At 49.2% G+C, this 26,906-nt stretch overlaps 1 protein-coding gene across 2 annotated transcripts in view; it reads left to right on the top strand.

Annotated features, from left to right (window-relative positions):
• SIL1 (SIL1 nucleotide exchange factor) overlaps nt 1-13,305 on the top strand; it is a 218,816-nt gene extending 205,511 nt beyond the window's left edge. For both annotated transcript variants that reach the window (XM_019424330.2, XM_019424328.2), the window contains 3 exons: nt 8,467-8,563; nt 9,006-9,170; nt 12,786-13,305. In XM_019424330.2, the coding sequence (XP_019279875.1) occupies nt 8,467-8,563; nt 9,006-9,170; nt 12,786-13,142 (619 nt within the window). In that variant the 3' untranslated portion in view covers nt 13,143-13,305. The remainder of the gene's footprint in view (nt 1-8,466; nt 8,564-9,005; nt 9,171-12,785) is intronic.
• Nucleotides 13,306-26,906: the final 13,601 nt, after the last annotated feature.

Raw genomic sequence — 26,906 nt, forward strand, 5'->3', positions numbered from 1 at the left:
GCAACAGTGATTTCAGGAGTAGATTCCTTAGTGCCCCTTGCCCATTTAGCCCATCTCCCCTCCCACAACCCCTCCTGTAACCCTCAGTTTGTTCTCCATATTTAAGAGTCTCTTATGTTTTTGTCCCCCTCTTTGTTTTTATATTATTTTTGCTTCCCTTTCCTTATGTTCATCTGTTTTGTCTCTTAAAGTCCTCATATGAGTGAAGTCATATGATTGTTGTCTTTCTCTAATTTCACTTAGCATAATACCCTTCAGCTCCATCCACGTAGTTGCAAGATTTCATTCCTTTTGATGGCCGAGTAATACTCCATTGTGTGTGTGTGTGTGTGTGTGTGTGTGTGTGTGTGTGTATATATATATATATATATATATATATATATATATATATATATATGACATCTTCTTTATCCATTCATCCATCAATGGACATTTGGGTTCTTTCCATACTTTGGCTATTGTGGATAGTGCTGCTATAAACATGGGGGTGCATGTGTCCCTTCAAAACAGCACACCTGTATCCCGTGGATAAATGCCTAGTAGTGCAATTGCTGGGTCGTAGGGTAGTTCTATTTTTAGTTTTTTGAGGAACTTCTGTACTTTTCCAGAGTGGCTGCACCAGCTTGCATTCCCTTTTTTTTTTAAGGTTTTTTTTTTTTTTTGAGAGAACATTTGCATACCCACAGACAGGGGAGAGGCGGAGAGAGAGAATCCTAAGCAGGTTCTGCACCATCAGCACTGAGTCCAAATGTGGGGCTCGATCTCATGAACCGTGAGATAATGATCTGAGCCAAAACCAAGAGTTGGACACCTAACCGAAAGAGCCACCCAGGTGCCCCACATAACCTCAGTCTAACCATGGGAAAACATCAGATACATTCTGACTAAGGAATAGTCTACAAACCAACCTGTGCTGTTCAAAACTATTAGTATCATGAAAGACAAAGACATGCTAAGGAGAGCATGTCAAGAGTAGAGGAGACTTAAGACATGCTGCTAAAACTCATCATGCCAAGTCGTCAATTGGACCCTGAACCAAAATTACTCTTCTAATCAGGATATTCTGGGGACAGTGGGTAAAATCTGAGTATCTATAGATCATATATTGACAATAATTTCCTGATTTTGATAATTGTACTATGGTTCTTAGGTGCACTTGATATATTTAAGGGTAAAGAGTCATCATATTTGCAGCTGACTCTCAAATGTTTCAGAAGGGAAAGTAATATGTATAAATACATAAAGAAAATTAAAAAGCGGATGTGATAAAATGTTAACCACTGTTGAATCTCACTGGGAGTTCTTTTGCTATTTTGCAACTTTCCTGTAGGTTAGTTTTCTCTGTAATTTTCTGTGATTTTTAAAGGCCCAGTCTGAAATGATTGAAGAGTTAAAAAAAAATAAATAAATAAAATAACAAGCCACCAAAACAGTGTTTCTGGTGATTGTGATGCAGAGTTATGTATGAGAGCTAGCAGATGTCTGTTAAAATTCTTTGGGTCTACTCTCTCAGACCCTGTTTCTCTTTCCAGAGGTGGGCAGTTGATCACTGTGTGTGTGTGTGTGTGTGTGTGTGTGTGTGTGTGCATGTACATGCAAAAAGGGCCTCTTAGAGATGCTCTTGTGAGCACCATCATTGTGGTGAATTGTGTGTGTCCTTCATTTGCTTACATGACTCCCTTCTGGTTGTTGACTGTTTATGAATATGTCCAGTGATAATCCTACCTTTCCCCAAGGTCCAGGGGCCCAGGGTAGTTTCCATCATCCCCGTTGTGGTATTAATCTCATGTTACTGGCTGGATGTTTTGATTCTCTTGAGGGGTTCACTCTCATGTGGCATTTATTTTTTTGGTGAACCTATTCTATTTTTATTCAAGTTGGTAATTGTCCCTATCTTGATTGACTAATTGTTTAACTCCATTGATCCCTAGATGGCAGGCTAGTATAGATCCCTAGTGAACTGCCTATTTCAAGATTATACATCCTGCAAATCCTTGTGTTTCACAGATGATCAAGGCCTCACGTTAGGGCACAGACAAGGTGAGGCCAGCAGAGAAGAAATCTTTCTCTCTGGGCAAGAAGGTGAGCATGTATACCACTTCATCAGGCAGGATCACAAATGATTAAGCCTGACCACATACTCCCCTGAGATCTGCTTCCTTTCCACACTGCATAGGATCTTTTCAGGGAGTATTTCAGAACAATGGTATTTTTTTATTCTGTTATTAAGAGAATGAAAAGGGGGCACCTGGGTGGCTCAGTCGGTTGGGTGACTGACTTCGGCTCAGGTCATGATCTCCCAGTTCATGGGTTTGAGCCCCGCTTCGGGCTCTGTGCTGACAGCTCAGAGCCTGGAGTCTCCTTCCAGATTCTGGGTCTCTTCTCTCTCTGCCCCTCCCCGACTGGCATTCTGCCCCTCTCTCTCTCAAAAATAAATAAACATTAAAAAGAAGAGAAGAGAATGAAAAAAAAAATTTACCCTGCTTAGAAATTCATGAGGACTCATGAGAGAGCACATAGCCCGGTGTGTCCTGAGTGACCGGTGGTCACTGGCACTGTAGAAGACATAGCTCTGCTTTGGGGATTTCACCTTAGTATTTACTCAGCCCCATCTAACCTGTCAACCTAACCCTCATTTCCCTTTCCGGAACTCTGCCTTTTCCAGTTTTTCTCCTTTTCCAACGATCCAGGCTCCCTTTTCAGCCCTTGTTTTTTCACTTCACCCCAAGCAGGATCTCTATGTATTTTCTGTTTCAGCGCACACACCCCTGATGTCAGCAGCACTTGCTTCATGGCTGTGTGATCCGTATCGCTGCATAGGACCCTGCAGTGAAAAGGGCCTGTGCTTGGTTTAATGTTCTGTCCTTACCATCTTCAGTTTGCAATAATTTTTAAAAAATTTTTTAATGTTTGTTTATTTTTGAGAGAGAGCAAGTAAGCATGTGGGGGAGGGGCAGAGAGAGAGAATGAATCCCAACCCCAGTGTCACACTGTCAGTGCAGAGTACGATGTGGGTCTCGAACTCATGCTTGAACTCATGAACTGTGAGATCATGACGTGAGCCGAAATCAAGTCAGACGCTTAACCAACTAAGCCACCCAGGCGCCCCAAGTTTCTAATAAGTTTTAAACAAGGGCCTCACATTTCCATTCTGTACCAGCCCTGAAAATTATGTAGCGAGTCCTGAGTGCCAAAGAGGGAGAAGGGCAACTCCTGGACCTGAGTTGCGCAGGACTCTCCTGGGCCCTGTGGCCGGGCTTGGCGATACACTCTGAGATCAGCTCTACCACCTTCCCCCTGACTGCTCCCACCCCCAACACTTGCTCACCTTTAGTTAACTAAAATATGATCTCTGACCCTTGGCAGATTGCCTGTATCAGTCACCTGAACCAAACTGCTTGGTTTCTGCAAAGGCAATCATTTCCATTTCTGTGATCTCCCCCCAGCCCTACCCAAGATTTACAAAGTAGCAGCTGCTGCCATCCCTCTACACACAGACAGCTGACTTGCCTGCTGATTGTGAACATCCCAGTAATCCGAGTGCTAATGGTATTTATTCAGTCCAGCCAGCTTAGCCCTGAACAAGGTTTAGTCTCATTTATCTCATCAGAGACGAGCTACGTCCTTAATATCCTTCTGTTGACTTTGAGCACACCAGCGTCACTGATGTCGCTGAGAGGCATGCCAGGCCCCTGCCCTTTTAACTCACTCAAATCTCCAACTGTCAGGACACCCACCTTCCAGCCAGCAAGAACCACCTTGTCCCCACCCCCTGCATGAGCCACAGCTCTAGTCCTGAGTCTATATGCTAGGAAGGAGATGAGGCCAGCATATGTGTGCCTCGGGCATCTGTGTTCTTGAGGAAATGGTCTTGGCTCTTTGTAGCAAACCCACTGTAATTTACTCTTACAGTCATTCTGCATTGGCTAGCATCTTGGCTTTCATTAGCATACCTTTAACACAGGTGGTTTTAGCTCTGCCTCGTAGGTGAGGAAACTGAAATGAAAGGACTTGCCCAAGGTCATGAGCCATTGTGCACAGGATTCCCGCCAAGGGCTCTCCAGGCCAGCCCTTGCACATCCCCTAACCTCACCCAGCTATTTTGGGGGAAACTTCATGCCCCAAAACACACAACAATGAACATTTAGAGCCCAAGGCTGAGCCACCAGGGAGAGAGAGGTTCTGAGAGCATGCTGGTCTCTGCTCTTCCAGAGTGGATTGCTCAAGAAACGCCCAGCTCTCCTGTCCCTGCCTGGATGGACTGAGTGTCTTTAGAAACACAAACTTTAGGGGCGCCTGGGTGGCTCAGTCAGTTAAGCATCCGACTTCGGCTCAGGTCATGATTTCGCGGTCCATGAGTTCGAGCCCCGCGTCAGGCTCTGTGCCAACAGCTCAGAGCCTGGAGCCTGTTTCAGATTCTGTGTCTCCCTCTCTCTCTGATCCTCCCCCGTTCATGCTCTGTCTCTCTCTGTCTCAAAAATAAATAAAATAAACGTTAAAAAAAAAAAAAAAAGAAACAAAAGAAACACAAACTTTATATTCTCCACCTCTCTCTTCTGTGTTCCTTAGCCCCTCTACTGGGCATTACTAAAAAGCTGTTATCTGAGGGTATTATATGGACCCCCTGAAGTGTCTACAGCACCACTGAAGTTTGGGGGAGGGCCCAGAGTTAATGTGGGCTCCTTCATTTAAGTTCGTCAGGAGAAAAGGCGCAGCCCTTTGGAGGCCATTATTAGCCCATGGTCCTGCTCTACTCACCCAGGTTCTTCAGGATTCTGCTGTAGGTGAAAACGTAGGTTTATTGCCTTATGAGAATGATTTCAGCAAGTGACAAAGCAAAGAGACATCAGTCTCTTTTTCCTTCTGGTTTACTTCTGTGTGAGCTCTATTCTCTACTCCCCTAATGGGCTTCTCTCCATGGGGATAGGGTGGGACCCGGCTGCTATCGGCATAACCATACATGCTCCTGGTTTATAGCAACCTATCTTATGGAGAAGGAAACTTCTTTTTGTCCTGACTCTAGCGTAGACTGAGTGCTCTGGTTATCCAGTCCTGGGTGGCCCACAGAAGCCATGGTGATGGCAGGCTGTGATGGACCATGGACCTGTACTCGATCCTCAAGCCTTTCTGTGGGTTCTAGGGGGTTGAGACCTGCCCCATCGGGACCATAAGGAGTGAGAGAGGCACTCTGAGGAGTGTCTCAGAGGAAGGGAGAGCGAAGAGTGACTGTACTGAGGGGTGGGAAAGAAGGGATGCTGGTCACTTTAGAGGTACACACTACATACCCAGAGCCAACCTGACCTGGGAGTGGTAAACTGCGTGGCTCAGAGTGTTCTCCCATCTGATCTCTTGTCCCCAGGGCCACTGTCCTGAGGCAGACGCTGCTCTTGGGCCCTTTCTGGTGTCTGTGTGCCTTGAAGGAGCTTGTTATAACTCTTACTTTGGGTGCGGCATTTCTCGAGGAAGAAGCAGGAGTGGGCTCTGCTTTATGGACAGGTTCTGGGTCCTGCATCGCCCCTCCTCGGTCCCAGCCAGCAGGCCTCCTTGTCACTACAAGCATCGTGACCTCCTGACCTGCACTGGTGCTGCTTGTCAGCTGCACCTCTCAGCCCCATTTTCCATGACTTTCCAGGGAAGCTTTGTACTGAATGGTGTCACCTCTCCACACACACCCCTGCTGTTCCCTGAGCACCTGCCCTTCCTCCTGTCCATAGCTATGCTTCACCTGAACTTCAGCTTCCTGCAATGCCTCTTCTCCAGTGCAGCCCTCCTGGCTCTCCCAGCCCAGACCTTCCTGTTCTTTTTCTGATCCCCCAGAGCTTTTTGGTCATTCATTCACTCTGAAACTTGTAAATAAGGTCTGGTGGTGTGGTCTCTCTCCTATGTGAATCCTGGCTTGTTTGGTGGCCGATATCAGGCTGAGCTTCCCCCCCAAATCTGCCCTGCATGTGGGGCTTCTCTGTGCAGCCACCTAGCAGTGGCTGGCCTCTGCATCTTTCCTGTGACAGAGTGTGGTCTGGCCCTCTGCATCTTATATCAGGGCTCCTGTAGATATGGAGTACCAGGGAAGCCCTATCTCTTAATGGCTTTTGGCATCTTTTCTTTACTCCTAGTCAGCTCATGTTCTATTTGGAGGATCCCAGGGATCTGCCTACATGGTTTGAGCCCTCTGCTTTTTGCCCTGGTACTTCTCTCCCCTCCTAACCATTCAGACCTGGGTGAGCACAGTTCCCCTCTCCCCCAGTACCGCCTCATGTTCGTGACAGGACTATTACTCTGGCTGGTGCCCAGGTAGGTCCCTGTACTTAGCATGCTCAAGTGGGTCTCCTAAGGTCCCCCACCCTTGTCTTCTGGAGTTGGCCGGGAGATTATCTCATCCCTGGGTCTTGTTCTCAGCAGATCTGTAAACCACGACCAAGCCCTATATGCTTTCTTTGGAGGTCCTTGTCCCTGCTGCTCTGTATGCTCTCTCTGATGCATCCTCTGAGGCTGATGTGATGCTGGGTCTCACAGCCCCCCTTTCTTAGGGAGCAGTATTTGGTGTTTGTGTGAATTTCTCAGCAGGGTCATCTTTTCCTAGAAAAAAGACCCTGCCTGTTGCGGGTGAGTGTTCCTCAGGCACATGATGGCAAAGACAGTCCTAATTAGCTCACACTTTGATGAAGCAGCTGCTTTTCTCAAGTTGGGGGAGCAGAGGGCAGGGGAAAGACTCAGCTCCCAGGCTCCCTGTGCACTGGTGCCCACCTGCCTGTCTGGAGAGGAGCTGTCAGCTTCCTTTCCCCAGAGACCCCGACCCATCTCCAGGCTGCTTCTCAAACCCACCAGTGGAGTTGCAGTGGGACAGGGTAGCACCCACTCTGCACGTCCTTTCTAGATGAGAGGATGCAGAAGCACTCAGGCACCTCCCATTTACAGCAGGAAAAATGGCTCAGCTTGCTAAGTCCTCTTTGAAACTTGAAGCTAGTGCCTGGTAGGAATGGAGGGTGGTCCATTGAGGCCTCACTTGGGCCCCATCACCATGCCATTGGGCCATCTTTGAGAGAGCACCTGCTGTGTGGCAGGCCCTCTCCTGCAAGCAGCAGTGTGAACCCTCTTGTTAGGTGCCTCCCATTTCCGCCTGGGTTTCAGACCCTGCCTTACTCTGCAAGATGCCATGAAGGCCCCTTGCCGAGGTTGGGGGTTAGGAGGAGCAGATGCTTTTGGGGTCTCCAGGGAGCTGGTGGTCATAAAGTGAAGGAGCCAGAGCTAAGAAAAGACTCGGTGCCCTTTGTGGGCTGTCTGGGTGAGCGTGAGAGCCAGTCTGTGACCTCTGGCCTGGCCCCTCCCCCTCCTCCTGGTTTTGGGCTTTTTGGGAGCCTGCCACCACCTTTCTTCTCTGAGGCCTCCTAAGTGGTTGATGAGGGAGCCTTGACTACACAGGTCCCTCAAGGGCCTAACTACACAGGTCCCTGTGCTTGGCACTTATTCCCTAATTGATCACTAATTTGATCATAGAAAGCAAGAGGTTCCCAGACATATCCCCTGCCTGGCACCCTGCCCTATGGAGGTCTCAACAGCCAGGCTCCTATCCTTTCATCTAGGAGAGTTGTGCCTGAATGTTTGAACCTATCTATCACTCTTTCTCCAGCCCAGAACAGGGAGAGGATCTCCAGAGGCAGCTCTAGGTTTTGAGTGTTTTAGTGTTGCTGTGTGTTGGTTGATATAGTTCTGGTTGTGCACATGTGTCATTCTTGCCCTGTTTTCCTGGGTCCCATGACATAGGCTCTGTGCTGAGTGCTAAGAGTACAGGGACAATCACAGTAGCTACTCTCACAGTGGGGAAGCATCTGGGTGGGCCCTGTTTTAGGATCTACTTAGGGTTAGAGTCTCCTTGGATCTCATTCATTCTCCCTGTTTTCTTCCCACAAGCGTTGACTACATGTGGTCTGTGTGTTCCATCCAGGACAGGAAAGAGGAATGGGCTCCAGCCCCGGGACTGGAGGGGTTCATGCTCAGAGGAGGACAGAGTTTTTAATAATTGCTCCCCAGTGTATGTTTGCCTGGGATCATGGAAGGAAGAAGAACCTATGCAGGCTTGGGGAGTGTGGGGGAAGGCTTTCCATGCGAGGGACACTGAGAAGCACCTTTAGCATCAGGAGATCCTAAAATGGTAGAAGTGATTTCTCTTCCCAGGTCATCCCAGCCCGTTGGCTGCTAGACGGTAGGGCAATGGCATGGAAGCCGTTGGCCCTGTCATTTTGGTCATAGTCCTTCATACCCGGGTGGATGTTTAGCAATTGGCCTGTTCCCTCAGCTAAGTTCTAGCTTGTCCCAAGTGGGAACACTCCCTTGTGCACCTTTTTTTCCCTAGGGTATGGCTCTTATGTTAGCATCTCCCTAACCACCCAGATTCCTGGGGAGTACAATGGCATTCCCCCAAGTTGGTGAGTAGGTACAATGTCATGCTGTCCTGTGCTTTCCCCCCAGCAACCCAAAGGTCCAAGTAGAGGCCATTGAAGGGGGAGCCCTCCAGAAGCTGCTGGTCATCCTGGCTACGGAGCAGCCTCTCACTGCAAAGAAGAAGGTGTGTTTCTGCTCCGTTCCTTCTGCCCAGCCCCTAGCACACCTGTGGAGCCTGAAAGGCATGGGTCCCTTTTCAGACTTTACATTACCCTTGGGATCTGAGTGGTCATCCATGGGGTGGCATAGGGGAAGGGGTCCCACTCACCCAAAGCAGCATGGCAGCCTGCTGAGCCATCTGGAGGCCTAGGTTCAGCTCCCATGATTAGTTACAGGTGCCACCTTCTGGCTCCCTGTCCTCGGCCTTTGCCCACTGGGTGATGTTAAGGGCTTCCTGTCCTGGCCTTTCTTCTGGCTCTCACAGACCTGTGTTCTAGAGTGTAGCTAGAACCACCCACAGGGGTGGGTGGTGGGTGGGCCAGGGGTGGGGTAGTGGGTGTACCTCTGGTTGCCTCTGCTGAGCCTTGAGGCAGGGCCAGCTCCACATTGCTCCTCACCCTCTGCAGGTCCTGTTTGCGCTGTGCTCCCTCCTGCGACACTTCCCCTATGCCCAGCAGCAGTTCCTGAAACTGGGGGGGCTGCAGGTCCTGAGGACCCTAGTGCAGGCGAAGGGCACAGAGGTGCTGGCTGTGCGTGTGGTCACTCTGCTTTATGACCTGGTCACTGAAAAGGTGAGTGCCTGGATATGTTGTGCCTCCCCCTCACTTTACTTTGCTTCTGGCCATTTGACCCCCACCCCCTCCCACATCTTTTCTATCTAGCCTTCCATCCTCATGACAATGATCCTGAGAAAATGTGCCAGACTATGCTGGGCAGATGGGGATGCTGTGAGGGCCCTTCACCCAGAATTTCTGAGACCTCCGGGAGGGTATCCTGTGGGAAGTGACTGTTAACTGAAAGCTGAGGGCTGGTGAGGAGGAGCAGGGGCGGGGGCACTGACAGTGGCCAGGCTAGAGTATGCAGGCGGCAGGCTCAGCATGATGGAAGGCCAGAAATGGCCAGGTCAGCCCTTCATGGAATGAAAGGTCATTCATTTGGCTAAAACCTAGGGTGGGAGTGATGAGGAGCAGGTGGGCTGGAGCAGCTGTGTCTGGGAGCCCTTGCAGCAGCCGGAACACTAATTAGCCAGAGGCTGGAATGATGCTGAATCTTGATTTTAGAAACCTGGAGGTGGCTCCTCTGGGAGCTTTGGCTTTGGGCGAGGGCTCAGAATGGCTGCCCTCGAGGGGCCCGGGGACCCCTGTTGTTGCCACCTGGGAGGATACTTGGTGTCCAACCCACTTTGGTGTTTATGAGCCTGAAAAGTATCTTAATTAAAGCTGCATAAAACCAGCCAGGTCTGTATTCTTTATTCAGCGGCTACAGAGAGCATTAGCCGGGCTTTCTCAGCTGCCTCTCTCGGACCACACTCTCCCTAGAACAGCCGACTGCGGATTTGGGAAGCAGGGCTGGGCAGCCACTGGAACCAGTGCTGAGTGTTGGAGACTGAGAGGCCCAGCCTGCCTCCCTGCCCCTGCCTCAGACTGAGGGTCAGAGTTGTCTGTCGCTGCTTCTCGGTCAGTTAGTTGCAGTTGTGTGCTCACTCTCTGGTGCTATTTCTCTTGGCCTACCTTGTCTCTCATTCTTTTTGCCTGCCCCACCCGCTATCTCTCTCTCCCTCTTCAAGCTGCAGAAACCCATAACAGCAGGCAGTTATGTGGTGCTTACATCCAATTAATAAGGCCCGGGCACAGTTGACTTCTTGGGAAGGGGCAAGCAAGCCTGGAGAAAGACCTGCATGTTGGCTTGGCCTTTCCCAGGAGAAACTCACCTCTTTGCTCTGGTGTACTGGGTATCTCTTTGCTGTCCCAGTCCTGGGTGGTGACTCCTGTGACATTGGTGTATCCCCAGAGAGCTGCCTGAGTCACCTGGCCCCCGGAGCTTGCCTTGAGGCTTTGGGGTGCTGTGAATGCTGGGGAGGGACTGGTGTCTCTGCAGACAGTACAGAGACACCTTCTATGGGGTGGGATGAGGAGGGTGGTGGAGGAGTCGCAGCCAGCCAGAGACCTTAAGGCACACGTCAGCCACACTATGCTTGAGGTAATTCTTGTGGTTCTTTGGAAAGAATGGAGAACTAATCAGACTGGGACTTGATCGGAGCTGCCTGAGATGGAGGCATGTCAGGTTGCAATTTGAGGTGCCCCACACCTTGAGGGTGGTGTTGTGGCAAAGTAGCAGCTGAAATGCCGATTTCCCATGGAGAGTGGACCACCTCTCAGATTGCTGCTTGTGCAGAGTGAGATGCTGGCCAGTGGTCGTGAATCCACATCCATTCCATGCCTCCATGGAGCTGAGGGGATACAGGGATGACCCACTCACCGGTTCTTTCCACCACAGGTGGTGACTGGTTGTCTGCCCTGCCCAGTGCTCTCCCAGGTCCCTGGTCCCTTCTCTCTTGGTGCTTTTGGGCAGGCTTTTATCCGAGTATTACCTGGAGCATGTGGTCTGCAGAGGCTTACAAGTCAGGGGCTCTGACCTCTTCTGGGGAGTCAGGGGAGGCACTGAGATCTGAGGAATGAGTTATTATGGAGTTGGGGTTGGGTAGGAATGCACCTCCAAGCTGTACCTTAAAGGCTCTGGGGGACATTTTGTGTGACAGGTGCATGAGTGAGGGTGGATATGGGGATGAGGCCAAGTGCAGGTCAGGGTGGACCCTGCAGGGCCTTGAAGTCCTTGGGAAGGGGTTTAGTCTTTATCATCAGAAGTGCCCAGTGGTGGAGGGTTTGGGGCTGGGCAGCAGTCTGCCATCAGAGGGCTGGGGGAGGCAGGTTGGGAGTGGGAGGCACTGGACTGACGAAGTGCAGTGAGGGGCAGGGCACAGGGGCAGAGACAAAGGGCTGGAAGGACTGCGATGTTCTAGAGGCGGAGCTGTGGCACTTGAAGGTGGGTTAAGAAAGGACTACCAGGTTCCTCTCATCCTTTTCTGTTACAAGATGATGATCCCTGCCCCTGCCTGCTTCCCTCCACCAGGCCCCATGGACCCCAAGGCCTTTAGGTGGTGCACCGTGGCCCCTGGTCTCTCCGGGGCTTTCCTCTTGCCTTCCCTGTCCTCTGTATGCCTCATTCTCACCTGGAGTTAGGGCCGACATTTCTTCTTTCTTCTTGCAGGGACACTTAGTACAGCCAGGAAGGGACATCTCCCCACTGTGCACCCTCTGCCTCTGCATAGCCTTCCCCTGACATTTGAAATAAGCTGGAAACTCAGCTGTTTCAGGTGTTTCCTGCCTCTGGCAGCCTGGCAGGGTTGGCTTCCACCACTTCCTGCTAGTGGGGATGGGTTTCTGTACTTTACAGCCATTGGCCAAGCATGTGACTTTCTGCCCAAATTTATCTCAACTCCCCAGACCCTTGGCATAAAGGCCATGTTCCTTGGAGGGACAGCCAGGGTTCTGTGTGTTCTGGGCTTCAGCCTGACCCTCATGCCCCATGGACAAGAACAACCTGCCCTTCTTCAGATAGGAGGTGGGCCCAGTCCTGTTGTTGCGACCCTCCTGTATGTGGACCCTTCATCTTACCCACTTGGAGAGCTCCTCCTTGGCCTCCCACCTCAGGGAAATGCCATCTTCTCTGCCCTGTGTCCTGACTCCTCTGAGGGAGTGGATCTAGTGGTGGTGAGGACGGTGCTATACACACCACTTTACAGCTAATGCTGCTTCAGGTGTAGATGATGTGATTCTACTTGATAGCAAAGGTCATGTTTTGGGTGTGCTGTGTGCCGGATGCTGGCTGCGTGTGTGTTCACTACCCCAGTGAGTCCCCCCAACAGTCCTGAGGGGGGTCATGTCATCGCCACGTAAGAGAGGATGCGGTGGCAGCCTAAGGCCGTTTGGCTGTCCGTATTGGAGCAGGAATTTGAACCTAGCCTATCTGCCTCCACACTACACTGCTGAACTAAATTCATCTTGCTATTTAGGAAATTTTTACTCTCCTGCTAGACACTGAGCTCCTTGAGGGCTAGGACGTTGTCTCAGTCTTGGTTTCTCTGGCACATTGCCCAGCTGTTTTTGATGAATGCATGGATGGATACAGACAGGTGGACGTAGGGATAAATGGGTGGGGGAGCTTGTGTGAAGTCATGAGTCCAGCCGACCTTCTCCCATGTTGGACTTTGGAGGCACAAAAGGATGGAGGCAGAGGGGTGGACTCATGGTCAGCCACATGCCTTCCTGTCTGAAGGGCAGAGCTGACTGATGTTTGTGTGTTCTCTCCCCAACCCCATCCCTGGTGTGTGGCCACACGGATGGCAGATGTTTGCAGAGGAGGAAGCCGAGCTGACCCAGGAGACGTCCCCAGAGAAGCTGCAGCAGTATCGCCAGGTGCACCTCCTACCAGGCCTGCGGGAGCAGGGCTGGTGTGAGATCACTGCTCACCTCCTGGCCCTCCCTGAGCATGATGCCCGCGAAAAGGTGCTGCAGACCCTGGGAGCCCTCCTGGCCACTTGCCGGGACCACTACCATCAGGACCCCCAGCTCAGCAGGACACTGGTCAGCCTTCAGGCTGAGTACCAGGCTCTGGCCACCCTGGAGCTCCAAGATGGAGAGGATGAGGGATACTTTCGGGAACTGCTGGGATCTATCAACAGCTTGCTGAAGGAGCTGAGATGAGATTGCCCCTAACACCAGGACTGGACCGGGGCACTGGTGAGACTGTTGGGTACCAGCTTGGGTGGGCTCTTCAGGGGATACCAGGCAGAAGGGAGGACTTCCTTACTGGGGCCTGGGTATCATCTGGGCAGTGCTGACTTGGCCATTAAATGGAGGCATGAGAGCCATTGTCTTGTTTTGTGTCTCTGTAGGTGGGGCACAGTCCTGTGGTTGGGGGGCTGTGTCTGGGAGCCCCCTAGGGCATTAGGCAGGTTGTTGGGTGACAGGCCACTGAGGGGCCCCTGATGACATGCCGGATGGTAAGCCCACAGCATCTAGTAATAGGCCCCATAGGAATGGTCCGGGCTCAGGAGTTGGAAAACCCTGGCTGGCACCAGCTCTTTAACAACCAGTAGCTCTGCGACCTTGGGAAGTCATTTACCTTCCCCTGACCCTGTTTTCTCAACTGTCATAGGGGAGTGCCATTAAGTGAGAGAAAACATGCATAAAGCACTGCATCAGGATCTGGCATCCAAGCTCGTTCTTTCCCCCACCTGGCTCTGAGGGAAGGTCTGGGGGATCATCTCACGGACCCTGTACTATATTCTCAAGTATTAACCTTGAGGCCACTGGCAGTGGTGGAAGCCTGAGTGCTGTGTCAGCCCAGGCAGCTTGTGGGCTAGGGTGGAGCAATTGGTGCTGGGCCTGGGTGGTGGAAGGATTGGGGGTGGCTTGTGGCTCTCAGGAAGCCCTTGGGTGTGTAGGCCTTACTCTTGGAGAGGAGTGATCTCGCTAAAGCTAGAACTGTGGCTCACCTGACAGGGCAGAGGTGTGGCTCTGTGCCCCAGCCCCTCCCCCGTGTCAGCCGAGGTACTCTGTGGAGGAGGCCTCGAAGGCGGGGGCAGCCGAGCCTGGCAAGTCCCGGCCCCCACCCCACAGAGGCTGAGTGCCAGGCTGGGAGCCTGCTGCAGGTTGCCACGGCAACCCCGGCCCTGGGCTTTCCTGATTTGGATTCTGGTGCTTTTGTTTTTCAGCCTTTCCCAATGCATCACAGGCTCTCTCCTGCTGCTCAGGCAGCCCCTCCTGGCCTCCATGTAGAAATCTCCCCATCCTGGCCTTGCATATAGAAATCACAGCTTCACTGAGCTGAGGGGAAACTGAGGTCCTGAGAAACATGGGGTAGTGGGCAGTTTCCTTCCCTGTGGTCCCTTTGCTCAGCCTTACACCCTCTCCTGCCCACCTCATACTACAACACACAGGAAGCTTGGGAGAGAGCTCTTGCCTGCAAACAACCCTCCCAGGGGGGCAGGAGGGAAGGAGGAGCCTGTTGTGCCAGGGTAGGAAGCCTCAGGGCTTGGGCATAGTGGGGATCAGACACAAAGTCTATCATGTGTTGGGTGCTTTCTGCCTCACTGCCATTAAAACCTCTAAATCACCTTCAAAATACATTTTACAGATGAGATCATGGCTCAGAGAGGCTAAATGGTCTGCCTGAGGTCACACAGCTTGTGGCAGAAATAGAATTTGGTTTCACCGTGAAAGGCTTGATTATGTGGCTCAGAAGGTGACAGTGTTGAATTTGACCGGCAGTCATGGGAGGGAGGACCAGGCTGGATGGCAGAGCAGCTGTTCTGTGATGGAGCAGGGCAGGGTTCAGAAAGGAGGTGCTGGGCCTGGCTAAGACCAAGGTCAAGGATCCCTTTAAAGATAGTATCAGCAGACTTTGTGGGTGGATTTGAGACAGGGAGTAGGGAGGATGGGGATGCCCCAGCCTATGCTGCGAATGAGGAGGACTCAGTGTTGGGGAAAAGTCTGGTATGGGTCTCATCCTGGCAGAGGTGAGCACTGAGGTTGTGGGAGCAGGTACACCTTTGAGCAAAGGCTGGCAAGAGCATGCTAGCTGTGGAGGGAGCCCTTGGGCTGACCTGGGCTAGTAGCAGCTGGGGCTGGGGGTCCCCAGAGCCCTTGAGTCCTTTGTAACTTCCAGAGTCTGATCTGGGATATGGGAAGGGGTCCCCATGGGAGGAATAACAATAGTAGGAGCTTAATTGAGGACCCCAGTATCTCTTCATCCTCATGTATGCCGCACAAAATGACGTAACTATAAAGCTGAAAGGAGACTTTGCGCCGTGAGCTCTTTGGCATTGCGAGAGTCACTGGGACTGAAGGAGCGTCTGGGGGCTCTGGTGAGGGCAGCCATACCAGAGCCACATTGCTGAGCCCACAGGCCGGGTGAGTGGATTGCTACAACTCTGTTCTCCACTCCACATATGCACAGACTAGACCTTGGGAGGGTGAAGTTTGGTCTGCACTGTTCTCTTACTGGTCTCTGATGTCCTGGGTCCTGAAGCAGACCCTCTGGGACAGAGGCAGCACTGTGACCCAGGACTTGGGCCCTGGCTGCTTGGCTGTGGGTTCTGGTTACAGCACCCAGCTTGTCATTGACTATTGTCTACAGGCCCAGAAGGAGCCTTTCTCTGCCCTCCCTTTGGGTGCCATCCTGGGAACTGTGGCCAACCAGTATGACCTGGGCTGAGTTAGGAAGTGGTAATGGGACTGTAGCTACCAGAACTCGAGGTGATGTGACCTCTTCCTGCCAGGGCCTGGAGGCTACTCTCCTCTTCTCCTGCTCCTGTCATGCACTAGGGCCTTATGGCAAGGACAGGATGGAGAGCTCTGACTGGCTGACACCCCATAGGCCCTGGGTTATTATTGCTTACCTGCTCCTCGACGTGGCTGAATCAGTGCATCTATGTTGGAGGATGACAGGGATGGGGAGTGGAGTGCTGGTCCTTGGCCCCCCCTTCCCCTTTCCTTCAGCAAAACTTGGTTTTTATTAATTCAGTTGTTCGTTAATTCTTTCATTAACACTGTTGATTAAGCCCTTAGCCCTTGTTAGGCCCCAGGGTTCTGATGTTGGTAAGCCACAAGCCCTGCTGTCAAGGAGCTCACATTCTGGTGAGGGAGGCAGTCGCAGTGTGACATGTACTCTGACAGGGAAGGCCTGGGTCATTTCGAGCTGAGGGGGCCCCTGACTGTAGTTCAGTGGGTCAGGGGAGGCCCCCCAGAGCCAGTGATAGCCAAGCTGAGACTTGAAGGACACTTGGAGAACAAGCCAGCTGAGGTGGGGAAAGGTTTCAGGCCCAAGGAGCTAGAGGAAGATTTATGGTGAGAGAGAGAGAGATCTCCATTTGAGGAACCCACATGTTCAGTAGAGCTGGAAGAAATGATGGTGGGGAGGGGCCAAGTAGAGCCACATACACATCTTATCCAGTGCCTCATCAGTCTTAAGATCGAGGGGGAAGCAAGGAGTGGGTTGTAGGCATTCTCCTAGCTGCTGCAGCCTCATTTGTTTGCTCTTTCATTCTGACTTAGTACTACCCCATCTATAGGACAGGGTGCGAGGTGGCCAGCGGAACAGTGCAGGGAGGGGCAGACCATGACAAGTGTATAATATGATGCCGGGCAGTGAGTGCTAAGAAAAATAAAGTACAAGGGGATAGAGTATCAGGGTCTGTCAGGGAAGGCCTCTCTGAGGACATGCCGCGTGAACAGAAGGAAGCAAAGCAGTGAGCCATGGGGCATCCAGGGCAGTGCTTTGCAGATGGGAGACATAGTAGAAGCAGGAATAAGGCAGGGTGTTAGAGGGAGAGCCAGAGTCAGTGTGGTGAGAAGAGTCAACTCGGGAGGGCAGGTACTACTAGCTGTGGCCAGGACTTGAGGTTTTTCTTCGCGATGGGGCCACTAGAAAGCTGTGGGCCCAGGAGGGACCTGACGGCACTGACACTTTAATCGGATCCCTCTTGTTGCGTGTGAGAATAGACAGCACGTGGCCCAGTGCGGGTCTGGTGCAGAGCCACATGGGAGTCCATGTGGTATCATCCGGGGTAATGAGAGAGAAGGCGGTGCCAAGCGCTCAGACCTAGATGTGTTTTAAAGATAGAGCTTACAGGACATGCAGCCTGCCTGCCTGTGGCTGAGAGGAAAGAGGTCAGGGGTGAAGCCTCACTCAGGGGGCGCGGGGGGGCGCTGTCTGTGGGAGCCACCGGGACCTGATGGTGGATGTTGTTTGGGCTGGTCCATGCTGAGCAGTCGGCTGGACATGCAAGCCAGGGATGCTGACCTGCATGCAGTCTGCAGCCTGGGCGAGAGCTGGCCCAAGAGGACAGAGCCAACAGCAGTGCATGCCGTGTGGGCGTCAGAAACGTTGAGAGCTGCTTGTTCAACACATCCACTGTCAGAAATCAAGTTATATAAACAAAATTAAATGACATATTAAAAAAAAAAAAGCAAAGGTAGTTTTTGAAAACCAGCAAAAGAAGAGCAGAAGAGCTACATTTAAACCCAAAGAAAGCAGAAGAAAAGGCAGTAATATAGATAAGGGCAGAAACCAATAAAAATGAAGATAGAAAGCTAGAGAAAATTAAGGAAATGAAAGGCAGTTCTTTGAAAAAAGAAGACACAAATTATCCATCTCAGGAATTAAAGAGAGGATATCACTATAGACCCTACAAGTATTAAAAGGATAATGAGTGAACACTATAGTCAACACTAGGTCCATGAATTTGACAACTTCAAAGAAATGGTGGACTAGTTCCTTGAAAATACTATCTTTCATTGCATTACTTTTCTTGTGCTTGTCTAACAGATTACCATGAACTTCATACCCAAAAACAACCCAAATTTGCTCTACCATGGTTCTGTAGGTCAGAAATCAGACACCGTTCTTGCGGGGCAAAACCCAAAGTCATCAGCAGGCCTGCATTCCTTCCAGTAGGCACTGAGTAGGATCCATTTCCTTGCCTTTTCCAGCTACTGGAGGCTACCTTCATCCTTGGCTTGTGGCCCCATCCTCCAGCTTCAAAACTAGCAATGCCAGTCAGCCTCTCCTGTGACACACACAATCTCCTGCCTTCCTTTTGTACTTTAAGGCCTGTGTGATTATACTAGGCCCACCTGGATAATGCAGGATCATCTCCCTGTTTAAAATCAGTTGATTAGCAACCCTAATTCCCTTTTGCCATGTAATATATTTATAGATTACAAGGAGTAGGATGAGAAGATCTTTGGGGAGCCATTATTCTTTCTCCCACAAACACAAATTACCAAAACTCAATCAAGAAAAAACAGATAATCATTTAGTCTTATATCTATTAAATTGAATTCGTCGTTTAAAACCTTCCCACAAAGAAATCTCCAGACTCAGATAGTTTCATCTACAAATTCTATCAAATAATAACAATTCTACAGTCTGTTCCTGAATATAGGAGAATCCACTCCCAAACTCATTTCACGAGGCCAGCATCACTCTGATTCCAATACTGGACAAGGATAGGATAAGAAACACCTCAGGAGACCAGTTTTCTTTGTAAGTAATGAGGTCAAGGGGCATTGGAGAGGGGAGATCTTGGAGGCAGCATTAAGGACTTGAGATTTTCCTAAGGTGCCTACCAAAATCCTCAGTGCAGAACTCCTCAACAGGATATTAACAAGTCGAACATATTGCAGGGGTTTATCTTGGGAATACAAGGCTAGTTCAACACAACCCCCCATGTTAACAGACTAAAGAAGAAAAAGCCTCACATTCATCTCAGTAGATGCAGATAAAACATTGGACAAAATTAAATATCTATTCATAATAAAAACTCTCAGCAAATTAGGGATGGAAGGAGAACTTTGTTAACCTGATGAAGGGAAGTCACATAAAAACCTATCACAAATAGCAGACATCATGGTCAAAGACTGATTTGTTTCTCCCTCACGTTACAAATAAGGCAAGAATGCCAGTGCCCTCTGCTCTCTTTTTCTCTCCTTTTTAATATTGTACCAGAAGTCCTGGGCACTGTATTAAGGCAAGAAAATGAAAAGACATACAGAATGAAAAAGAAGAAATAAAACTGTCTCTATTTACGAAGACACGTGATGTAGAAAATCCCATGCGATGTACAAAAATCTCATAGAACTGACGGTGAGTTTAGCAAGAATACAAGATATAAGGTAATGTACAAAAATCAATTATATTTCTGTATACTAGCAAGGAACAATTGAGAACAAGATTTAAAATTTTTTTTTAATGTTTGTATTTATTTTTGAGACAGAGCGAGACAGAGCATTGAGCAGGGGAGGGGAAGAGAGAGAGGGAGACACAGAATCCGAAGCAGACACAGCTCGAAACAGAATCCGAGCTGTCAGCACAGAGCCCGACATGAGGCTTGAACTCTAAACCACAAGATCATGACCTGAGCCGAAGTCAGATGCTCATCTGACTGAACCACCACCCAGGCGCCCCTGAAAGCAAGATTTTAAAAACAGTACCATTTACAGTAGCACCAAGGGGCGCCTGGGTTACTCAGTCGGTTGAGCATCTGACTCTTGATTTTGGTTCATGCCGTGATCCTTGGGTTGTGGGATTGAGCCTTGCGTATAGCCCTGTGCTGAGTGTGGAGCCTGCTTAAGATTCTCTCTCTTCCTCTGCCCTATTCCCTCTTCCCTGCTTGTGCTCTAAAAAAAAAAAAATTAAGAAAAAAATGTGTCTCCCACTCACATGCATTCACTCCCTCTCTCTCAAAAATTTTTTAAAAAATACAGTAGCACCGAAACAAATAGGCATAAATCTGGCAATATATGTGCAGGATTTTTATGCTGAAAACTAAAACACTAATGAAAGAAATAAGATCTAAATACAGCTGACCCTTGAACAGTGTGGAGGTTGGTGTTCTGACCCCCGGTGCAATTGAAAATCCGTGTATAAAGTTTGACTTCTCATAAACTTAACTACTAACAGCCTACTATTGACCAGAAGCCTTACCAGTAACATAGCCAATTTACACATATTTTGTATGTTATCTGTATTATATATTACAATAAACTAGAGAAAAGAAAATGTTATTAAGGAAAAACCTAAGGAAAACGCATTTACAGTGCTCTTCATATTTATTGAAAAAAATCCACCTATAAGTGGATGTGTGCGGTTCAAACCTGTGTTGTTCAAGCCCCAACTATAAATGGATTCATGGGTTGGAAGACTTTCCTCTACCCCCCGAATTAATCTATAGATTCAATTCAATCCCAGCAGGAATTTTTTAGATCTCGAGAGTAGGATTTGAACATTTACATGGAAATGCAAAGGAATGGGAATAGCTAACAGTTTTGAAAAAGAGGAAAATGTTGGAGGACTCACACCGGCTGGTGTTAAGTCTGACCACAAAGATGGGGTAATCAAGAACAGACCCGTGAATCACAGTAAATAGAAATACACCCACACCAATATAGTTACTGGATTTTTGACAAAGGTACAAAGACATTTCAGTGGAGAAACGTTTGTCTTTTTGAGAAACAGTGCTGAGACAACTGGACAGTCATGTCTTTTACAATGAACCTTGACCTCTACCTGTCTTCTTATTTCACTCAAAAGTTAGTTCCAATCATAGACCCAAATGGAAAATTACAGAACTTTTAGAAGAAAACAGGAAAGAAGTCTTTGTGACCTTGAGTGAGGCTAAGATTTCTTAAATACAACCCCAAATGTACAATTCAGAAAGTGAAAAATGAAAACATGAGATTACATCAAAGTTAAAAGCTTCTTCTGTGAAGGAAATGAAGAAAATAAAAAGATAAGCCATAAACAGGGGGAAAATAAGTGCAAATCACATACCTGAAAAGGCCTCATACCCATAATTTATAATCCTCAAAACTCATCAATAAAAAAAGTCAACCCAATTAAAAAAAAAAAAAAGGCAAGAGATTTGAAAAGACATTTCTCTAAAGAAGATACACAAGTGACAGACAAGCATGTCAAGAGGCACTCACCATCATTAGTTGTTAGGGAAATGCAAATTAAAGCCACAAGATACTATGACATATCTATGAAAATGGCTTAAAATGAAAATTAAAAACCTAAATAAAAAACTTGACACCACCACATTCTGGTGAGGATGCAGCATGATTGGAATAAACACATTCCCCTCGGGAATGCAAAATGATGTAGCGAATATGGAAAATAGTCTGGTAGTTTCTTTTTTTTTTTTTAATGTTTATTTTTTGAGAGAGAGAGAGAGAGACAGATCATGAATGGGGGCACGGGAGGGGGGCAGAGAGGGAGACAGAATCCAAAGCAGGCTCCAGGCTCTGAGCCTCAGCACAGAGCCTGACGTAGTCTCACAAACCGTGAGATCATGACCTGAGCTGAAGTTAGATGCTTAACCAACTGAGCCATCCAGGCGCCCCTGGTTTGGTAGTTTCTTATAAAGTTGTGTACTTTACCGTATAAGATACCAGTCTCACTCCTAGGTATTTACCCAAAATAAACATCTAGGTTCATACAAAAGCTTTACACAAATGTTTATATCACCTTTATTTGTTAAACAAACGGACAAACCTACAAACAATTCAAATGTCCCTCATCTGGTAACTGGATAGACAAACTGGGCCATGCAGGCAGTGCTCTGCAGCAGGAAGCAGTGAGCTGGTGATTGACGTACATTGGAAACACATGATGCTGAGTGAAAGAAGCCAGACTCAAAAGGCTACATGCCACACAATTCCATTAATATGACATTCGAGAAAAGATAAAACTCCAAGGAAATGGTTTGGCTAGGACTTACGGGGCGTTTCTACTACATTGGGCTAGCTCAGGGAATCTGCAGGGGGATGGAACTCTTCTGTACCTTGACTGTGGTGGTTATGCAACTCTGTGCATTTGTCCAAATCCGTACAATTGTACGCCAGAAGTGAGTTTTACTGTATGTAAAATTAAAACTTTAAGCAATAAACATTCAAAACTCATCCTTTACTAATTATCATCTATACTCTTAAGATTACAGCTGACCCTTGAACAACATGGGTTTGAACTGAGCGGGTCTGTTTATGTGCTGATTTTTTCTTTACAAATACAGTACGGTACTTAACATGTATTTTCTCTTAAGCTTTGCTTACTAACGTTTTCTGTAGTTGATTGTAACATATGTGTTTGTCAACTGTTTAAGGTATGGGTAAGGCTTCCAAGTAGGCTATTAATAGTTAAGTTTTGGGGGAATCAAGGGTTACAGGGGGATATTTGATACACGGGGTGGGGGCATTCAGGAGTCAGCTGTACTCACATCTGTCTGTCCTATCCGGGTGGTGGAAATACTACATAACGGTGCCCTCCAGTGCTTACCTTCCCAACTCCACCTTCAGGACATCATGCTGGTGGCTGAAAATCTCATGTGGGTGTGTTTACACCGTGGAATGTAGGAAATACTACAAATCCAGACTTGATTTATTGTTGTGTTGATTATCTAGACTTAAAGTGATCAAGAAAATGTTCATACTGCCTATTAAACCTAAAAGTGGGGCATCTATAGATAGCACAAAAAATTGATGATGTTGTCTTACAGTATTTGACAGCTATTATCTGATTGAGCAGAGAAGTCATTCATGAACAAGTGTGATTCCATCATATGTTATTGTTGCTTCGCCTTCTTGCTCCTTAAGGAAAACAGAATAGCAACCAACTTTCATGGCAGAACTAGAATCATTTGTCTGTGGCAACCATAGGTTGGGTATGGATGCAATTTCAGCAAAAGTCACTGAAAGCCTTTCATGAGAATGAAGTTGGCCATATGAATTTATAGTAAAGAGTATTGCATATTTGGTTAGTTGTGAATTGGGTACTACAATCCCTTTGTAGGAGTAAAACATATAATAAACAAATGTGTGTATGCAGCCCCTTCCCTCCCCGTCCTGGAAAGCTGGTGGTTAAGCATTTCCCAGCAGCCCATGACATAGGAACCATCACACAAGGAGGTCAAGAGGACCAAGGTTTGAGGCCTGGTCACCTCAACATTAGAGGTCAAGAGGAGAAGGAGCCGGGAGACAAGATCAGGGCCAGGGATGGGGGACGGGTGTGGGACACACAGGGACCGAGTGTCCCCTAGCATCACATGCTACTAAAGAGGAGGCTGGCCAGGATGGTGTGCACTGGGGAGAAGGGCGAGAAGTGGGCCTGAAGTGTGCATGGGGCAGGAAACGGGACTCAAAGGAAGCTCTTTGTGTTGTCCTTGCCTTTTTTTTTTTTTTTTTTAATTTGAGAGAGAGACAGAATGCGAGCAGGGGAAGGGCAGAGAGACAGACAACCTGAAGCAGGCTCCAGGCTTCAAGCTGTCAGCACAGAGCCCAACATGCGGCTCAAACTCACGAGCCATGAGATCATAAGTATCTAACTGAAGTTAGATACTTAACCAAACTGAGCCACCCAGGCACCCCTGTCCTTGTATTAATAACTGTGGGGTCTATCAGATTTTGTCTGCTGATGAGAAAGATGGAGGAGGAAGGAAATCCTGGGAGGCAGGAACTGGAAGGGAGAGTTGGACACAACCCTGGAGTCGGCCAGGGGCCCTAAGAGCCCCAAGGACCGGGTGCAGGGATGTGGGGGCTTGAGGCAGCCTCCTGGGAGAAAAGCTGGGGGGGGGGGTGCATCATGCCCCTGCCCTATCTTGTGTGTGGCCCAGAAGGGATGGTCGTCTGAGGCTTTAGGAGTATTAGATCTTGAAGCTCAGAGGCAGACTTTTGTGGATTCGGGGGACGGGCTTCACAACTCTGTGACCCAGTCCCCTCAGCTGTAAAGTCAGAGGGTTGGTAACAGCACCAACCCTTACAGGTTGTTAGGATGAGGCGGGTTGGGGTGGGGGTACTCAGCACATGGCAGCTTCTATCTTCCCTCAGCGGGGTTGAGTGATCCTTCAGTGGTAAGAATTAGGTGAGACCTTTGAAGTGCCTGTCGGGGCCATGAGGGGCACCGCAGGGCGATCACCAGGCTCTGCGGCCCTATGTGCAGGCAGTGGCCAGGCTGGTGAGGTGCCGTCAGGAAGGGAGCTGGTCAGGCCTTACCTGAGGGAGGTAACCCAGGGTTATGTCTGCCCTGACTGAGAAGCAAGCCTCAGGATGGTGAGGGGAAACAGTTTTTGTGGCAAAGGTGGAGTGAATACCCCCAAGGAGGCGGTGGGGCATGTCTCCCTCTGCCTCAGCCTGGGCCATGCAGCTTTAGATCGTGGCCTGTGAGGATTTCCTGGCAGGAAATTTCCTGTGAGGATTTCTGCTGTCTCCTCACTTGCCTGTTTTGTGCCTTCCATTTATCTTCTGCTAGAAGGTTTAAATCAGCGAATGGGTCAGCAGCTCTTTCTCAAGCATGTGCCAGGAGCTTTGCTGGACAGTAGGCTGAACAAGACTGACACTGTGTTCTCCAGCGGAATGCAGGAGCGCCTGTACCGATGTAACAAGGGCTGTGGTGGAGAGGGCCGGGTCAGGGCCTGGGGGAGCGGGGAAAGCTGTGGGCTGGTGTTCACCACTGCGGTACAAGAAGTTTTTAGGTGATACATGAACATTTATTAAAATGTTATCTGAATGTATGCTAGAAAAAAAAATAGCACATCAACATGATTCCAGATACTGCTTATGAGGAGAAGAAGTAAGTTCATCTTTTAAAGCAAGTAATGGTATTAAGCCTGGGATGACCATATGGCAAAGGTGATGACCAGGACATGCTTGTGACAGGGGAGCACAGAGGTGTCCCAGGAACCATCTCCAGGAGGCAGTTTGGGTACTTAGGGCAGGGTCACAGTGCCACAGTCTGCCAGGTTCTGCAGAGACACCTGCTTGTTGACTCTTGAGGAGATATTTCCAGAAGATTCCTTTGCTATTAGGTGAGAATGGATAATGGATGTTGGGGGCTGAGGTAGGCTGATTTAAGAAGCTTTGCAGCAGCTCAGATGATGAGTGGGGAGTTGGACTCTGCTGGAGAGCAGTGGATGGGTTGAGGGGGAAGCTGGGATGGGAAGGGGGTGAGGCTGTAGGGCAGCCAGCAGGTCGGGTGATGAAATAACAGGGGACAGACTTAGATCTGAGCTCAGGGTGGAAGAGTTGTGGACTGAAACCAAATGATGGCAACAAAAGCTTTGGGAACGGCCCAAGTGTGGGTCCCGACTCAGCCCAGGGAGGGACTGAGCAAAAGGAGGCCAGTGCCTTGTGGGCTCAGCCCTGCTGGACGTCCCAGGGCAGCTGCTCACTCTGTGACTAGGGCCTTGGAAAGTCAGGAACAAAATGGATTCCCACCCAGATACACAAACTGTGAAGAGAGGACAGGGTATGGCATTATCAGAGGAGGTGTTGCAGGTCAGAGAACTTTCAACAAGATGCCTGAAAGAGGCCCTAAGGAAGCACAGGGAACTCTCTGGGGGAAGTGCCCTTCAGGCGGCTGGAGCACAAGTGCAAAGGGTGAATGCCAAGAGTTAAAGGCCAGACAGGCAAGAGACCATGCCCATCATTTAGGACTTCAGCTTTTACTGGAAATGAAGCCTGTGGAACGTTTGAGCTAAGAGAATGACACTATGGGACCCATTTATAGGGGTTACTGTGCACTTCCATGGGGAGTGCAGTGAGGAAACAGCATAAGGAAAGCTTGGGGGTGGGGGAAGGGTACTGCAGTGGTCCTGGTACAGAGGACTGTGGGAGCCCAGCTCCTGGCATTTGCCCCGGCGTGCTGTCCCCTGTCACAGTGCATCTGGGTGGGGGGCGGTCTGTGTGACCAACAAAATACAGTGGAAGTGATGATTTATCACTTTTTTTGAGATCAAGTTTAAGAAAAAAAAACACTGCAGCTTCCATCTGGTTGCCATTATCTTTTCTGGCTGCCAATTTCTCTGGATCATTCCCTCTGGGGGAAGCCAGCTACCATGTTGTGAGCTGTTGTATGGGAAGGCCCACGTGGCATGGGGTGAGTGAGGCCTTTTGCCAACTGCTACGTGAAGGAGTCCAGAAGCAGAGCCCCCAGTCTGTCAAGCCCTCAGACATTGCAGCTTCATGAGACCCCAAGTCAGACCCTCCCACTAAGCTACTCCTGGATTCTTGACAGAAACTGGAATGAGTGTTGCTTTAGCTACTAAGTTTTGGTGAAATTTTTACACAATAATTCACACAGGGACGACAGCTTAGACCAGGTGATAGTAACAGAAGCAGTATCCGTTGGACCCGCCTACATTTTAAAGAATTCGGACAGCTCAAGTTTCAGATACTGATGAAGACATCCAAGTGGAGAGTTCAAGAGTCAAGTTCTGAGAGAAGTTAGCATTTGGTATTTAAAGCCAGGAGCGTGGTTAAGATCAGAAAAAGCAGAGCCAGAGAGAGAAGCAGCCCAGCTCCTGAGCCCTGGGACTGCACAACTTTGAACAACGAGGAGGAGGAGGAGCCGGTAAGGAGGACAAGACCAAAGTCAGGTGTTCTAGAAGTCAAGTGAGGGGCGGGTGGGCGGAAGTGTCCACCTGGCCCACTTATATGGTGACATTGATGAGACAAAGAGCCACTGCATCTGGTGGTGGAACAGACGGTACCAGAGTGGTGGGGACATAGCTGACTGGAATGGAAGTGAGGAAGAGGACTCGGGGACCGTGTGCTGGGAAGGGACAGGGCAGCTGTTACCACAGTTATAAGCTGGTAGGACATTTCAGAACAGACATGGATGGCTCCAAGGTTTTGACCTGCACCTGAAGCTTGAACAAGGGAGTTCCTAAGGAGGGTGAGTCCTTCCCTAGTGGGCTGGCACAGAAGCCCACAAGTGGCACAAGGCCACGCCCACGCACCTCACAGCCCGGAGCCACAGGTAGTTTCCCGTGTTGGGTAACACTCTGCCCTGAGCACAGGGATACCAGGAGGGCTGGGAGCACCACAGATACTGTGGGCAAATCCAAGAGATGTTTAATGTAAAACCCAACTCCTCTGGAAGGCAAAGAAAACAACTTTGGCCTCTCAGAC

This window comes from Panthera pardus, unplaced genomic scaffold, assembly GCF_024362965.1.
Source record: "Panthera pardus isolate Hobbes unplaced genomic scaffold, ASM2436296v1 HiC_scaffold_2, whole genome shotgun sequence".
Classification (NCBI taxonomy): domain Eukaryota; kingdom Metazoa; phylum Chordata; class Mammalia; order Carnivora; family Felidae; genus Panthera; species Panthera pardus.